Source organism: Haliaeetus albicilla, chromosome 2 (assembly GCF_947461875.1).
Source record: "Haliaeetus albicilla chromosome 2, bHalAlb1.1, whole genome shotgun sequence".
NCBI classification, from domain to species: Eukaryota; Metazoa; Chordata; class Aves; order Accipitriformes; family Accipitridae; genus Haliaeetus; species Haliaeetus albicilla.
In genome coordinates this window covers 73,587,903-73,604,881 of record NC_091484.1, presented here as the reverse complement: position 1 = coordinate 73,604,881, position 16,979 = coordinate 73,587,903, and the positions used below count along the sequence as shown (strand labels likewise).

The window sequence follows — 16,979 nt, the reverse complement described above, 5'->3', positions numbered from 1 at the left end:
GTGCGTGAGCTCAGAAGGGTGATACTTCCCCAAACACACACGTGCTAATGAGTGCAAGTTAAAAATCTTGGGATGGAAAGACAAACTTATTTTCACGGGAAACTGCAACTGAAGCAGACACTAAGAAAGGATGTCAGACCACTTAAGTGGTTCAGGAGATTTTACAGAAGAATTTGATTGATTAAGTGTAGTTAGGTTTTTGGTGGGGTTTTGATTGTTTGTCTTTAAGGACACAGAAAGACGGGGAGAGTAAGGCATCTGGGAGAACATCATGAATGCTACCTGTAGTAAATACCTTACACTGTTACTCTGGTATTTCAGCATTCACTCAGTTTTAAGGGTTTAAAAACTGTACACTAGCCTCCATCACAATATGCAGAAACTACAACATGCAGCATCTGAGATTGTAGTATAGATGTATTCTTCTTAAATTACTTCTAGGCAGTCAAGGACAATTCTGAAGTGTTTTTCTTCTCTACGTACTTTTGAGCTGAAGATTCACCAGATGATCAGTACTTCAGCATGTGAATCTTCAACTTGGAAATGGTCTCCTGATGATCTCAGACATGCCATTTTAAGTTTATCTAACCTCTAGCCATCCGTTTCATGAATTTCAAGCATATGCTCCTTAAGGAAAGTATAGTCATTATATAAAAGCAGTCACATTATGAAAGATGATAAAAAGGGGGTTTTGTTGATTTTAATCAACAGGCTGAAGAGCACCCTGTGATTTATGTGTTCTGACCTGACAGATGTTTTTCCGCCTCCACAAAGTATAATTCTTAATTGGAACACTTCCAAATTAATCCCATTGACTGAAGTAGCCCCACAACTATCTTAAAGCAATCTTAACAAGATCAGACTGAATTTTAAAGTTTTCCATATTTATACTGTTTGTGCACAGTACTATCTCTGGAACTATTCATCAGCTGGAAATGGAGTATTCCTCTGTATAATGGAGTTTCCCTGCAATCCCAACAGAATCTGACAGAAGTGGCTCATTAGTCCAGTAATGATACAACATGTTTCCTGGGCAAATTAAGACTTAGGAGAACCATGGTCAGGACTGCAGTTGCTATCAAGCTGGTTCCACTAATGAAGAGTTTCCCTTAACCAAAACTTGGTGATATATTGATTTACGAATATGCTGCACCAATGTTTCCTTACTTAGAGTTGAAATTTTCAATGGTTTCATTTTAATGCACAAGTTCTTGATAAACCTGGCTTCAAAGCACCCATTAAAAAACCTCCACAACTTATTCTGTCAACCAAGAAGCTATAAATTCTCTGTCAAAAACATGCTGCCTGAGACACTAAGATGTAGGAGTTCACAGGGCTTGTTAATTCATTTCACAGAAAATATGTATTCACTAAGAAGGTTTAATCACTGTCCTACAGTTAACGCTCAGGATTTTGTAATTCAGCCCAAATATCCTATAGAATTTTAGGATGAGCTTTTAAACAATGCAGGAAGCTGTGTTGTGTGACAAGGAATAAAGAACACAGCCAGACTTTATATGCCTCTGTCTCCATATGGTCCAATTACAGAATGTGGGTCACACCTAGCCTACAGAAAGCCATCTGGCTTTCTTCTACCTTTCTCCCTGAGGAAACAAAATAGATGTTAGCCTGGGCAACACATGCTGCCTAGAGAGCTTAGCAGCGTGCAAGAGACACCAGAGGCTCAACTGGCCCACAGCCGCCGGAGTCATCCTTTGGTATGCTGTATTTTTCTACTATGCAACTGTTCTATTATTTCAAAGACAAAACTCTCAACTGCTCATACTACTAGTTTATCTTGGCACAGAACCGGGCAAAGGAACTTGAACAATAGTCAGGTAAAGGAAGAGAGGTTTTTCCCTCCATCCTTTGCCAGGCCAAACACACTTTCCCAGGTAAACATGTCAGACCCCTGGAGAAGGGCTAAGATCCCAAACCACTCTGAAGCATTTACTGAGCACTGCCTCTTCTGAGCTTGAAGATGAAGCTGCTCTTGAAAAAGAAGCAATGCCCAAGCAATTGCTTTCTAAGAGAGTGAGAAGTAGATTTTTTGCTACTTCCTTGCCCCTTCTAAAACAAATTTATCTAATGAATTTTGCGTAGCTGGATGAATACAACTTGGCTGCTCGTTACTCCCTAAATTCCAGTAAAAGTTGGCTCCCAGCTTCAGCTGGGTTTAAGACCAATTTGGATTCTGGTTGTATTTCAAACAGCTACCGCTTTATTGTACTGGGATTAAGATGAAGCACTATACTATGGCTTAGGTGAAACAAAGCAGGGAATTCCACAAGAAAGGCTCAAAGCTCCTGAAGTTAGCCAAAGCAGTTCAACATATCTGGTAATAATTAAGCAGCTTGAGAAGATATGACAGTAACAGCCCAGCAGTAATCTAAAAGAAGTCTTTTCCATTAAGTCTCAGAATTGCCTTCTCAAATCCCAGGGATTTCCCTTGATAACTGATGTGTTGCTGATATGCAGGCTCCTCCAAAAGTCCTACCAGGTCACCCTTGTCTGGAGGAGCTGATACATAGCCTCAAATATATCTGACCTTAAGAACTCTTGCCAGCCGCTACCATTTATCATTACCACAGCTTTGATCTTTGCCTCTATCGCTTTCCATCTATTCAAAGTCATGCCATTTCTGGAATGTGGTATCTCTTGATAACTCCTGGCAGAATAGGTCTAGTTTGCTGAACTTAATCTACAGAACTATTTTAGTTGCCCAATAGAGTACAGCCATGCTCCCAGGACTCTCACAGATGCTCCAAAAGGATTTTTTTTTGGCCAAAGCAGGGAGAAGTCAATGGTCTCCCACCCCCTTGTAGGGGGAAAAGGACCTTTGCTATCAAAACCTGTTATAGGAGTATCTTCTCTGGTTTCAGCAGTTCCTTGCAAACAGAGGTGTTACAAAGGACAGACCACATCGCTGATTGATCGAGTTTGGTCTAACCCATCTAGCAAGTAGACATACTCCTTGCTGCTGCAAAGAACATCACATAGCAAACCAATTTCAGACCAGCATACTAGAAATTGCCATACTTTTGCTCCACACCTACCAAATAGAGATGGCTAGGATTCAGACATAAAGGATTAACGGACTTCCTCCTAGTCAGGAAGGTTTGATGTCTCTGCTGAAGTTCTTAAGCTCTAAATTCCCAATCCAGTCCAGCTCATCCCTTTAAGCATCAAATTAGCTTTCTGTAAAGCAAACAGAATCTGAAGCAGTTTTGGAAAGAGTTTAGACTTTATCTTCATAGGCAAGTTACATTTGCTGTACCAAGCCAGTACAGGTGATGATTTGGATGAACCTCCAAGCAAAAAAGTGCCGACAGACTTCTCTTTCCAGTAATGCTGGCTTACATCAGGTGAATGTTCAGTACCAGGAGAAAGACAACACGCCTTGTTACTAAGTTCAAAATAAACCCTCTCCCCCCAAACCAGGGACAGTTTTGGAGTAAGAGAAGATATCCTGTGTTGATAGAGGTCTGTTTTGATCCTGCCAAATTAGGATTTGGAGGAAAAAAACCCAGATCAGCTCAAAAGTGCTCCTGTCTAACTCATAAGAAGGGATGCTACAATGCCTGGCATCTCCTGTTTCCCCCTAGCACCTCACAGCTCCAGACTCCACACTTCGCTCTCAAAGCTCAATCTTACACCTCTTCAGAGGTGAGCATTCCTCTGCAACCATTTGCAAGAAGACTAAGACACCCGTCCCAGTTTTGGGCTCCTTCACACTTTCTTCCATACATCCCAAACCTCCAAAGGAAGCACACCAGAGAGCCTGAAAGATGGTCACATGCTGTGAGCACCCATCTCAGAAGTGACATATGATCTCCCAAACTTCTGAGGCCTTCTGAAGCCAGACTAATTTACCAAGTGTATTATGTAGGAGGCATGAAGGAAGAATTGTGTTCAAGCACCTGTTTCTAACAACCTGCGTCTAAATCCAGTGATAAGATTTTACAGCAACCTGCCATCACTATTCTGAAGGATCCTACTGAAATGAAGACCTGGTAAGAACACCTCTGACAGCAAGAATGAACACAGCTTCTGATTTTTCATGGTATTTGTACAGGACTGTACAGAGTTTTGAATATCTGACATACAACTGCCATTCTGATTTCTCTGAAGCCTACAAAGTTTGATACGAAAATTTCAGCTGGCAGCATAACTTAGTATAGACAGCCTGAGACTAAGGAACAGGCACAAATACATGGCAGTCAATGGGACTTTGTTAGTGCAGCAATTTAATATGCAAGATATGCCAAGCATCATATACAGCTCACAGCTTCTTTGCATAAATATACTCAACTTTTTTTTCTTGAACCACGAACAATACAAACCTCAGAAAAGTTATCAGTAGGATATTCTGCTAGATATCAATTGCTACGCTGTTACACATTGCAAACATATGCCAAAAGAAAAAGAATACAGGCAATAGCTTTGCCTAATCCAGAGGTATTAAGTCATTTAAAATAAAGGGGGGGGAGGGGGGGGGAGGATCAGATGCTTTTAACTGGTTTATTCTTTAGACTGTCAATTTAGTCTCCCTGGGTATGCCTTTGAAGCTTTCCAGCAGTACAGAGAAGATATTGAGAAATTTCATACTTTCATCATGCCCAATTTTGACAAGGTTAATTCAAGTCTTAGACAGATACAGAAGTACTGATAAACTAACTCCAACTGTTCCATATCTGGAGAAAAAAAATGCAATTTTTTCTTTCAGGGAAAATCCAACTTTACTCAAGTAACTTGTAGAATTGTTGACAACAGACATGGGATAAAAGCTATTTGTTTTGCTTTTGGGGACAGTAGACAGAAAGAATGGCTGCTTAAACAGGTCCTGTCCTAGCTATAGGATTGCCCTTTTGATTGTGCTGATGTTATCAAGGAGGCCAAGGATGCGGTATGCTAGGTTAAATATGACACAATGTAAGCATTTCTTCTGTATAAGGATTCATCTGTTTAAAACGAGCCTGACAATGTCCTTTTGACCTTATCATATGTCTGTATTTTCAAAAAGCAAAAGCTTTGACCCTGTTGAGACCTATAGGGAAAAAAAAATAGAAAGGAAAAAAAGAAAGAGAGAGAGAGGAAAAAAAAGACACCTCCCACCCCAATCTGCAGCAGTTTTCCATTACTTCAAGCCCAAACTAGGAGGCTCTTGTAGCTTAGATACATAAGGTGTCAAATCAATGACAAAATATTATTAACAGCCACAGGAACAAATTCAAATACCAGAACATATTTAGGAGGCATTTTAAAAGAAAGTTAGTTAGAGCAACCAAGAATATGATGTTATTTAACATATAATTAAACACTTTCTTTCTGTGATAGGAAACCAACAAGTGTAAACGTGTGCAGGTTATATTGCGTCAGATTGTGCATCTTCACTACAGCTGTATCACAATAGTGTCTGACAGCCTCTGCTGTACTCTTAATATTTTTGTTTGTTCCCCCCACCCCCCACCATAGACCCACAAAACAATTGTTCCCCACATTAGAGAGACAGAACATTGCCTAGCACCTTAAAACGTGAGGTTCGTTCCTTTATACCAACTCACTCCTCTGCCAACACAATGACCCCCTATTTAAGGTAAGTGCAGCAGATCACAGACCCTGTTCCACCCACCACGTGGATTCGAGTTTTAGTTTGTCAGTAAGTGTTCTGCTATGTTCAGTGAAGCTTAACTTTCAGTTCTTCACTTCCTCCTTCCATTTACAGTTGCATGGAAAAACTTGTATACATAAACCTGAATGTAGACAGCCATTTTGTTTCCAACCATCCACACAAAATATCTGTAGAATACATGCAAATATTTTAGCTTCCTTTATTAAGTGAAACTATGAGTCATTCCATTACATTGCTATTCGAATGAAGTGAATCTTAAATCCGTTACCTGATTTTCTTTAGCAGAAGACTCCAAGAAAGCTGCATTCCAGGATTCTGCTAAAGCTTTCCCTTCTTCATAGCTGATCACCCTGAACAAAGAAGAAGAAGAAAAAAAAAAAAGTATGTTTCTTTATAACTTGCAAAAGAATTGGAATTTGATACATCAGGAAAGACCTCAGAGTACTGAAGCACATAAATGCATGTAATAGGAATGTTTTGTGAAGTCTGATCCAGAGCATTTGCTTTTGGCTGTTGTCAAATACACTACTGGGCCAGGTAAAACTGCTATGTGACCCAGAAGAGCAGTTGTCCCACAGTATTGCTTTGTTTTCATAATCTGTAATATCATCTGGTATTTTACAGTTGTGAAAAATACACTTCTGTTACTTATTTAAAAAAAAACCTGAAGTGTTAAATGACCATCCCTGGAACCTTATAGCAAAAGTCAACATTAGAACAAAAGTTCATGGCTCCTAGTTCGCATTCTGGACACAAATACTTTGCCAGTACCTTATTTTAACCTACAATTTGATTTTAGTTACAGAAAGCCAAGAACAAAACTAGCGCTTTGCAGCCACAGGAATGCCGGCTGCTGTCTTGCATTTCACACATACTGGAGTTCACATACCGTTCCATATGCAGGTCTTTTTTATTTCCAACCAGCATAATGGGTATTCTGTGAAAGAAAGTTCAGAACTTCAGAACAGTTACAGTATACTGAACAAAGTACTAGTAACATGCCTGCAATGAAATGAGATGAAAGTGTCACTACTTACTGGACTTTTCCCACCATATCCAATAACTTGCCATGGATAACTTTTATCACTTCAAAACTGCAAAATAAAGGGATGAAGTCACACATGCACTCCAATGTTTATCCTTAATACCCGATACACAAGCAATTAAATGCATATGTAGGTTGCTGTGTTTAAAACTTACTCTATGTATAGTGGCAGAACTACAAAGATGCTGAAAGTCTTACCGATTTGTGTACAACAGACAAAATGGTTCCAGAAGCAGCAAAGACTAACCTATGCCTCCCCAGTTATGATATTTGCAGAAATAAATAACATTACCCAGGACCAACGCATCTAGCATAGAATCACTAAAAGCCTCTCCCACCTCTCATCTGGTTTGTATCTGCAGTAAGAAATTTAACTGCTGGAGTCCAACAATCCTGGATGAGCATATCAAATTAGAGCAGTTTCAAAGAAAAATTATTTAGTTAATCACACTCCATCTTGAAAGAATACATTATTTTTTTAAGGACACTTAGTTCATATAGAATTCTTTAGTTTTATTTATGTGAAAGCCAAAAGAAGCCTAAATTCTAATTTTCTCTGGAAAGTGAGTAAACTGATCTGCAAGATGGTATCGAAACTGGTTATTCAAATACTTGTTGCCTGTTCAGCTACCATGTACGTCAAGTTTGGATGACAGGAGGTAAGAAGCAGTACTGTGAAATACTAAGAAGCCAAAAACCTCACTAACAAAATCCACTGCATTTGACATCTAGTACTTTTGAGAACAAGCTATAAACAGGGTTGAAGAGCAGATGTTGTGCTCCTCTAATTACATTATGGAAAAAATGCTGGTACATGAAGTACACAATTCAGATTTGTTTTGAGAGAGGCACACAGGCTCACAGACAAGACACACAACTAGACAACAAAAAAGTGACCAAAACTTCTCCAACTTCCAAGGTCATTAGCTACAGGCAGTGTCTTCACTTGCACTGCATTTCAATTAGAATTGAAACTCTTAAAAACAGAGTGGCACTCAAACACACTTCCAACTCAGAGCTCTCAAAGAACTGGTGCCTAAAAACACTATTCAAGCTATCTGAATCATTAAAACTTCTCACTTCTGGAACAATAAATGCTACCATATTTAAGAAGGATTTTCTGTCAAGTAGATCAATTTGTCTGACTTCCAATAGTTTTCGCAACTGAGTAGAACACAATACTTCTCCATGTTCAGCTAATAGTTTTAGTATATCCTATCAAGAAAATGAGTTCTTTGCAAATAAAAGCGTGACAGTCTGGCACAACTTACTATTAGTAACTTAAGTACGACACTACAGATTACATAAAAATGTGGAATCAGTGAAAGGACTTTAGGGTTACAATGAGCTTATGCTGAAAAGGTATTAGTGAAATTCTGGTCTTGAGAACTTGTCTTGGACTTTCATTCTTATAATTATTTAAAAAATAAAGAATCAAATGGAGGTTGGTTGTGACAAAGTTAAGAGGCATTGGTACACAGGTGATCCTGCAAACTGAAAGAAGAATAAAAATGCTATAGAAAAAAATCTGCTACAGACCACAGAACTGTTTCTCAGTCTGAAGCAACAGTAAAGATCTAGCATACTAGCCACAGGATAACCAAACCACTAACATAGTACAATCACTGCTTCCTTTCCACTATTAGGTGTGCTGTTCCCAGCATAGCCCGAAAAACACCATGCCATGGCACAGCGCTCTGGCGAGTCCTCACCTGAGGTTCCAGGGCACAATCCTGCAAAGTGTTCTTCTTCAACTTGGACTCTTCATTCCCCAATTCTGTGTACCTATCTGCTTGCCTAGGATAGTTCACGAGCTCCACTTTTAGTAAAAATAGCACAAATAAACAACTGATCTTTGTCAACAGATCAGGGTGGAAATCAAGAGAAGTGCTATTTAAACTCAAACACAATTCTGACACAGAAACAAGTTGCTAAGAACTGCCAGGAATGAAATTGGCTTGACCAGATCAATTTAATGTTCTAGAAAGCTTTTCAAATTAATAAGGCTAGAAGGAGCAGGGACACACTATAAGACAGATATCGACCAATCCAAAGAGAGCATTATCACATCAAGTCGCAAAATAGTGAGGGATTTGGAGACCATAAGAGGTTCTTTCCGGTTCTGTCAAGCAAATAGGGCTACAGCAAACAGCATAATGTGTGAAATACAACAAAAAAAACCCTGACTAGCTGTCAGATAAACGTGTTACACATCATGGAACCTAGCAAGATACAAAATTGGAATTTAATTAAGCTGAACTAGAGCAAAAGCCTTCCAGTAACCTTGCTGCTGAGAGCCTGGGAATATGAAAAATGTAGGGCATTAGCTTTTACTCTAGTCCCATTTAAACTTCCCACTGGAGGTTAGCAGGGAAGATGATAATTTTAAAAGGGCATTTCTATTAAGTTTGCTGTCAAAGCTCTCACCCCTGCTGGTTCAATACTCAGATCAATATACACACTTTGTCAAAGTCAAGACAGATGGTGACTGTAATTTGATTGCCTGGGCAAGTCATCTAAGCTACCACAGTACTGTGGAAGATCTTTCCTCTTGCCTAAATACTGTCTTGATACAGAACATAAGGAATTGAACAAAACAGGATCATTGATACTTTGAAATTTAAAGGAAGAAACGAAAAAAACTTGGAATAAATTGATCAAGACTAAAATACTGATGAAGACTATCTACCTACAGTCATAACATATCTTGTTCTGTCAGTATTTTCACCATAATTTGGTTTCTGTTTTAACTGATCGAATGCTACCACAGGAAACAGATTTTCATTTCCTCATTTGTGCTGCTAAGCTCAAGACATCCTGAGGCAACAACTGGAGTAGCTGAAAAAGATCATGTCCTTTAGCTGCCAACCAGGGAATAGCACAAGCTGTAGAAGCTTCCAACTGGTCTATGTTGATTTTAGTCAAAGACATTTTTGTCCTCACAGTACTACTTATCAATGAACATTGTCCACTTAAGGCTGAGAATACTAACTCCTATTTCATGTGAGTTAGCACCAACACTGAACCTCTGATGGAAAGGAAGGAACGGAAGGAACTGAAGTTAGCTTAGTATCTCTAGACACACATGAAAGCCTAACATCTGTTGCGTTTCCTCCAGAACACACGTGCTTGCCCTTCGCTACTTCAGAACTAAAGAAGAAAACCAAGAATGAAGGACTGTGAAAACATGTTCAACATTAAAGACCTTGCAAGCAATGGAAGTTTATAACCAGACTGTATCCTTTCTTGGAGAAGCACACAAGAGCTAACAGGGAAGTTGTTTTGCCTGTATTTTATTATGGTCTACTAAAGAACACTTGAGACAACCAGTTTTGTCCGGTTCAGAGGAAAAGACATGGAACGCTTCAGCACTCATAAAAAGCTGAGGAGCTTCCTTGCAAGTAGAAAGGAAGCATCAACTTCTCTTCTACTTGATGAGAGTGAAAGGTCTAAGGTCTTAATCATTTTACTTAAACAAAAATTTAAGAAAATAGGACTATTTTGGCTGTCAAAACAAAGATGCTATACAATATTAGAAAATTAAGATCTATTCAAGAATGACCAGTATTTAAACAAAGCAAGATGACCAGAGAAAGAGACAAAATGACAGAAGATAACAATGCCTTAGAAGAAGGCTGAGATGCGTCCTGCAAGTAAATTAACTCCAGCTACAATGGACTCTGTCCTCATGTGAGAATGAGCAGCTAACAGCAAGGACAAAATAGATACTCTGGGAAAATTTTCAGGTAAGATTATTTGCTGCAGCTTGTCAAAAGTAAGTCTACAGGCCAAAAGTCATATATTGCTATTTATATAAAAATTTCTCATGGTTAACCAGGACAATCCAAGACAAGAAGTCAAAGAAATCTCAGTACAGCAGTGAGCTACAAGGCTGAGGGACTGATCTAGCAACTAATTGGGTACTTCACATAAATGTACAGTGCCCTTCAGGTTCATATTTAAGTATGCCTTTGTATCTGATGCTAGAACAATAAAGTCTACTTATTCCTGAAATCATTCTACGTACTTTTACTTACACCTCAAACAACGTAGTTCAGCACTGTCTCATTTCTTACACGGTACCCTGCATATTAATCTGCAAAGTGTCTGTGACATTTGGATCTGAGGGGAAATTTCTGAAAAAACATTAATTTTAATTTCCATTATACTTCTAAGGGAAAGAAAGATTAAATGAATTAAACACATGTAAAGAAAGTATAGCAGAGGCAGGAGGTGAACCCAGAATATATCTGGTTAATATATGAACCAGAAGAACACAACAGATTTTATTACCTTTTTATTGACGTGACTGAATAAACAAGAATGTAGCCATTGATGTCTATGGAGTACGTCTGAGGAAATATGGAGTATTCATCCTGTAGAAGGAATATTGCATTTAAAATTACTTACTGTCACTGTTCAGAACTTGATGCTAGCAGGTCACTACCAGAGAAGTTGGTCATATTCGTAAGATGTGAGGTGCAGGGCCATTTTGTATAGGTAGTACTTTCAGAATTAAGTTTTTTCATCATAATGTCAGATGTGGAATCTTTACCAAATTAAGAGAAAGCTGAGCCAGTCTGTATACTCTAAAATTTAATCCACAGCTTTTTTGGTTTATTCCCTCTAAGACTATGGATCAGCTAAAGCTATTCCCAATCCTCTTATCCTGCTTAATTATCAGTTTGTATTAGTACAAAACATCCACTCTGTCCTACCACTAATTAGCAATTACGCTTCTTATCTTGCTGGTGATACATTTCAAATTCCTAATTTCAACAGCTGACGACAGGATCTACCAGTTCGTAATTTCAAGTGACACTGATCACATCTAAATTACCTAAGGGATTTGTTAGGAAGTGAATTAACTGTGGCTTACTAACTAACTAATGCTCACCAACTACAGATGCAAGAAATACAGTTATTAGTTGCTTTATGACAACTAGAAGTTTACATTATATGACAAGTGTTTAATTAAAAGAAACAAACAAAACACCAGGAACTTATTACCCCTGTAGAAAAGGAACTGACCAAATAGGTAAATGAAACAGACTGACATATTGCAGGTAACGCAACACAAATAGTACAAATCCCATGTTAAAAATCTAAATTGTTCTAATACATATTCCCAAGAAACATTTACGTTTTCACAAGAGCCACACTTCTTAATGTACGAGTTCTCAAATTCTTAAACCTATGCTTCTCAAGATGTTAATTTTAGCTTAAGACCACATAACCTCTCTGTATATTGTCATGACTGAACAGATGGAGCAGTGCAATCATGCAGCTTAAATCTAGACAGCCAAAAGGAATCAAACTTCCTCAGCTGGTAAATGAGGAAAAACCCTTTATAAATCAACTTCACAGATTCAGCCAAAATAGTCTGAAGAAGAGCACTTGACAAAAGATGCCCTTATTTGCCTTTATTGCTACACAGTGAGGGCAGCCCTCCCCCATCTTCACTAAAATGCCAAACTGCCACTTCAGTTGGCCATGTAATCCCAAAGTCAATACAGAAGGGATCTGAGCTAGTCTGCGTGTAAAACAGGTGAAAGTGCAACTCTGTAGTTGTTTGACTTTACCTGGAATTTCTCAGGATTGCCCCAGCTGGAATTTGGTGTTGGGTAAGATTTCCTTTTGCACTCCTCTTCTGTGATCCTGTACCAAGACTCCTGTTTAACCAAACTACGCAAAGCTGTATAGATAACCATGAAAGATAAAGAGGCACAGGACAGAAGAGGAGTACCAAGAAAAGTAAGTGCCATAACCTCAACTGTTTCTAATTCATTACTTAATTTTTATCTTGTTAGAGGAAGGAAGAAAAGCTGCTATGCTTCCTGGAACTTGAGGGTCAAGTTAAGAGCTTTGCCAAGTGATAAAACAATGTAGCTGTAACTTTTCAAGTCATAGACAAGTTTTCAAGCACGTAACAAACCTACAATATAATTCTTGCCATGCTGTATACACATAAGGACTCCCTATGGATCATCAAGCAAGACAAACTTCATACTAGAAATCTGTCCAAGCCACACCTTCAATAACCCAACATCAGCTCTCCCCTCTAAGCCTGTGAGTCAGAACTCAAAGTTCAAGTCATTCACAGGAAGAATCAAATCTGAAAATAACCACATGCTGGGAAAGAAGTTGTTTTGGTTTTACAATACTGTATAACATTAAATCAACCCTAAAAATAAACCTCAGCAATAGAGGTATGTCACCAGTGAAGTTACACTGCCCTCCCAGAAGGCCCTTTCTTCCTCAAAGAGAAATTTTACTTTTATCACTACACTACAACTGGAGATGTAAGGCAAGCACACTCATATTGGCACAAAGTGAAACCTATGGAGCTGCTCACACTTCTCACCCTGCCCATCTCTCAACCTTGCTCTCCTCTGCAGAACATTCCCCATCAAACAATCTTGCCCCAGAACGTGTGGCCAGTATTGTGTTTCTAATCCTTTCAGACACCTCTGACAGATTGTAAGTGGATATAGTGTTGCTGATTAGCACCACAAGCTGACACCATATAAATACAGCATGGTTATTCTTAAAACACGTAGCTCTCTTCAAAGAAAGCAATAAACATACCTAGAAGGTTACAACCCTTCTGAATAGTCTCCCAGCTATGAGCAAGCATCCTGAAGCTTTAAAGTCTTAAGTACTGGCAGCGTATTTTACACCACCAACATCGTCTAACACTACTCAGTTTGAAAAAACCTAAAGGCATAATATCAGAAATCATGGAAGGCAAGAAAATGTAAGCAATAAAAAGTTTAGGATAAAAATACAGGGGTTTAACAGTCCCTGTTCTGTTTTTTTTTTTCCTAACACAGAGTCTTTCCAAAGACAGAGCACTCCTGTGCATGGAACATGCAGCGCAAGTTCAGCCAAGCAGCACCATATAATGAACACCCGTACTTAATGAAGCTACTGACCATACTACAGGACATGCGTTCACTGTCTCCTCCTGTGCTCCCTGTCATTATGTGAAGGCTCAGAAGCACGCACGAACCATCACATAAAAATGTAAACAAACTGCAGTAGTTTATTGGTAGCCCAGTAACTACTACCTATATGCATTTCTATCTATTCCCCATGACTACTTCGTGGATACAAGTCACAGTGGCGTAGCTGGAGCACACAAATAGGAAAAAGTCATAAAAAACTTCTCCATGGTTTACTGAAGTGACATTTCCCATCTAAAGCAAGACTGCTTGTTTAGTCCGTAAATATCAAGCACGCTACTTATGAACTTTTGGTACATCAGAGTTAAAGCAGTTCCTTCTTCACTTTTTTAGACATACGTTCAACAGACAGGAAAAAAAAAAACCCCACCACCAAACAAAAAACCAAAACAAAGCCTTTAAATAAACACTACAGAAACATTGCTCTTTAGTGGCTAAACAATAAGGCAGAATCATTTAAGTTAACCTTCACCTTTGAACGCATGGTTGTTACCAACTTAGCTGGACAGGAGTATGAATACCTGTTGTTTTAACTCTGAAGAAAGATCCAAAGAAAGAAAGATAACTTACTTGACCAGCAGTGTCAACCAGCTGAAGGTGATATTCTTGGCCATTTACTGTGATCAATTTTGTAAAAGCTAGAACAAAAAAGAAATACATAAAAATGTCAGAATTATACACCAAGGAAGGGATCACCATCAGCCAAGGCACTAAGAAAAAGAACTTTAGTTACAGGCTTTAAAGTAGCAGTAAAAGCCTAGATCAGGTGGCTGTACTTTTAACTAGTGTATTGCAGATAACGAAACTCAGAAATTTACTTTAAAATTTCAAGATTCTCCTCACATTGGATGCAGCAGTTTCTCCTTTACTTCCTTAAAAGGGAAGAGTGAAAAGGGTTTTTACATGCATTTCTAAGAGACTTCCAGGCAACTGTAATTTGTGGTAACAGAAAACACTTAAAATACAATTAGCATCAAAGCTAAGTTTGAACTTATTATAAGACATTTTACCCAGTTTCCAAGCAGCAAGATCAATTTTCTAAAGGTAAATATTATGAGGTAAATTACCTGGATTAAAAACAAAACAAAACAACCACAACCAAAAAACAAACACCAAAACCAAACTTTGGGGGCTAGAACACACAGAGCCAAGCTTATGAATATAGGAAACTTAAATAATGAGAATTTAGCTAGAAGTTCACTGTGTTGCTTTCACATTTTCCATAGCTACCAGCCTATCTTAGTCCTCAGTCAGGAAGTACATTCAGTCCCTAATAGTGATGAGAATTGCTTCTCTTCCTCAGATTCATGTAGTGCCAATGCACTGTGAGCTGAGGAATCTTACTCAGTGTTTGTATTATGCAACTGCAAAAGCAAACAGCGTTAGGGCTCTTGTGGGAATAATGTACTACCAAGCACCACACGTACCAAACAGAGCACACTGACCTGCCTTCAGAGCTTCACTTTGTCCTTAGTGTTGCAGTTAAGACACAATTACTGGACAGTACTAATATATTGAGTAAAATTTGTGTTGTCCTCTGGTTGAGGTGGTTTTCCCCAAATACTAACAGTCCTATGAAGCTTCATCTTTCATTGCAGCGATGAGCATGGAAATAGCTAACACTGCAGTGACCTGTTCATCATACTCTTAAGTTGTCCAACAGCTTGGCGTAGCTGCAAAGTTGAATGTTCTTGATCCCACTGTGCGGTCTCCTGCCTACGCCTTCTGGGTTTTGTACAGGGTCTCCTAGAAGCTGAAGTTTGCCAACTTTCCTCCGCCCCGCCAATGCTTGTTGCCCTGTCAAGTCTCCACAATATGAGTATTGTCTTGAGTAAGTGGGCTGAAATATCTGAAACTGGAGGTTTCAGCCCACCTAGTAAATCAAAGCACCCTTTTTTAAAAAAAAAAAGGAACAATTCAAACAGCAATGCCAAACTAACGCAGAGTATCTAAATAAACAGTGTAAAGCATACCTACAGTCTCCATTACAATACCAACAAGAGCAATTTGAAATGGAGCCTCAGAGAGCTCCCACCTTACCCTGTCTATCCCCCAAGAAAGCTGCTTTAGCACATGTGCATACGAGCCGCACTCAAGTCACTGTCTGGACGCTGTTGTCATCGCTGCACAGAATTTTAGGGTTATGAAGCAAGAATCCACAACAGCTCTTTGCCTTGGATGCATACTGTGGTGGGGACAGAAGTAACTGTTTGTTTGAACAGCTGTTAACATGCAGTGCTGCTATATACAATATCACTGCTTCAAGTCAGAGGGAAAACAGACTCATCTGGAGACATACTGCATTAACAGGTATATTAAAAGTAACAGTCTCTCTCTAGTGTCTTGACACTTCACATGCATATCAAAGCACTCTGCAATCAAAGTAGCTTCAAGAGCCTCATGAAGTTAATATTTAAAAAGGGACAGAGACAGATGGCAGCTTTTTCAGACTATTCGAGAAGCCTAGAATAGACCCAGCAAAGACATCATCATCATCGGTACTGGAAGCAGAGTGTGACAGAGCCAGCGGAAGGGAAACAGTGGAGGAGTCACCACAGACTGGGTGAGGAGAACTGTTAGTTCAGTGCAGAGGCTTGTAGCACTAGGAACAGCCCACTGCAAGAACACAAATCTGCTTTGATGTGGTCATAATTAGTGACTCCCATTTCTTTGCTGAAGTTTTTAAAAAATATTCCTGGTAAGAATTTAATCTTGGGAAAAACCTGCAGCTGTATTAAATGTGATTAGCGATCCACAGGTCCCCTTGATCCAGAGGAAGTCTCCACTTCCAATTCCATCACCTATCATCCCGGGACACATTGCCTTCTGCTGTGCCTATGAGCAAGACAAACAACCAATAATACGATAACTGCACAGCATGGCTCTTTCTGGTATGCCAAGGACAGATTTCAGCAGACCTGAACAATCTCTGCAGTCCTAGTCATAACACGAACACCTGTGAAATGCTGCTCATCAGCTGAAGCATGGGTAAAGCCTGTTTTACCTCCATAAAGCACGCTGATCTCAGAACAAGACATATTTACACCTTGCAAGGCATAACTCAAGTGTAGCTACATGAAGAAAGCTGCAAACCCCACCTTCACCTACAATTGTTCCCAGTTCTGATGCACTGTTGAAACTTGGAGAATTCGATGCTGCAGTGAACAGCGCAGCACCAGATACATGCGTACAGTTGAGGGTGCACCAGTCAACGGCTGCATTGCAAAGAAACTAAACCACTCTGCCATCAGAGAAAGTTCTGGAAAAATTATGTGCAGAGTGCAGCCCTGAATGCTGCTACAGCTCAGCAGAAGTGTAACTTACGCAGCAACTCCCT

General features: G+C 39.2%; 1 protein-coding gene across 2 annotated transcripts in view; it reads right to left on the bottom strand.

Moving 5' to 3' along the window:
- Positions 1 to 16,979, bottom strand: part of RHEB (Ras homolog, mTORC1 binding) — a 42,648-nt gene that overhangs the window by 1,447 nt on the left and 24,222 nt on the right. The window contains exons 3-7 of one of the 2 annotated variants that reach the window (XM_069778235.1): positions 14,213 to 14,280; positions 10,971 to 11,053; positions 6,670 to 6,726; positions 6,522 to 6,569; positions 5,901 to 5,982 (exon numbers count right to left, since the gene is read on the bottom strand). In XM_069778235.1, the coding sequence (XP_069634336.1) occupies positions 5,901 to 5,982; positions 6,522 to 6,569; positions 6,670 to 6,726; positions 10,971 to 11,053; positions 14,213 to 14,280 (338 nt within the window). The remainder of the gene's footprint in view (positions 1 to 5,900; positions 5,983 to 6,521; positions 6,570 to 6,669; positions 6,727 to 10,970; positions 11,054 to 14,212; positions 14,281 to 16,979) is intronic. The other variant, XM_069778236.1, reaches the window with a different exon arrangement.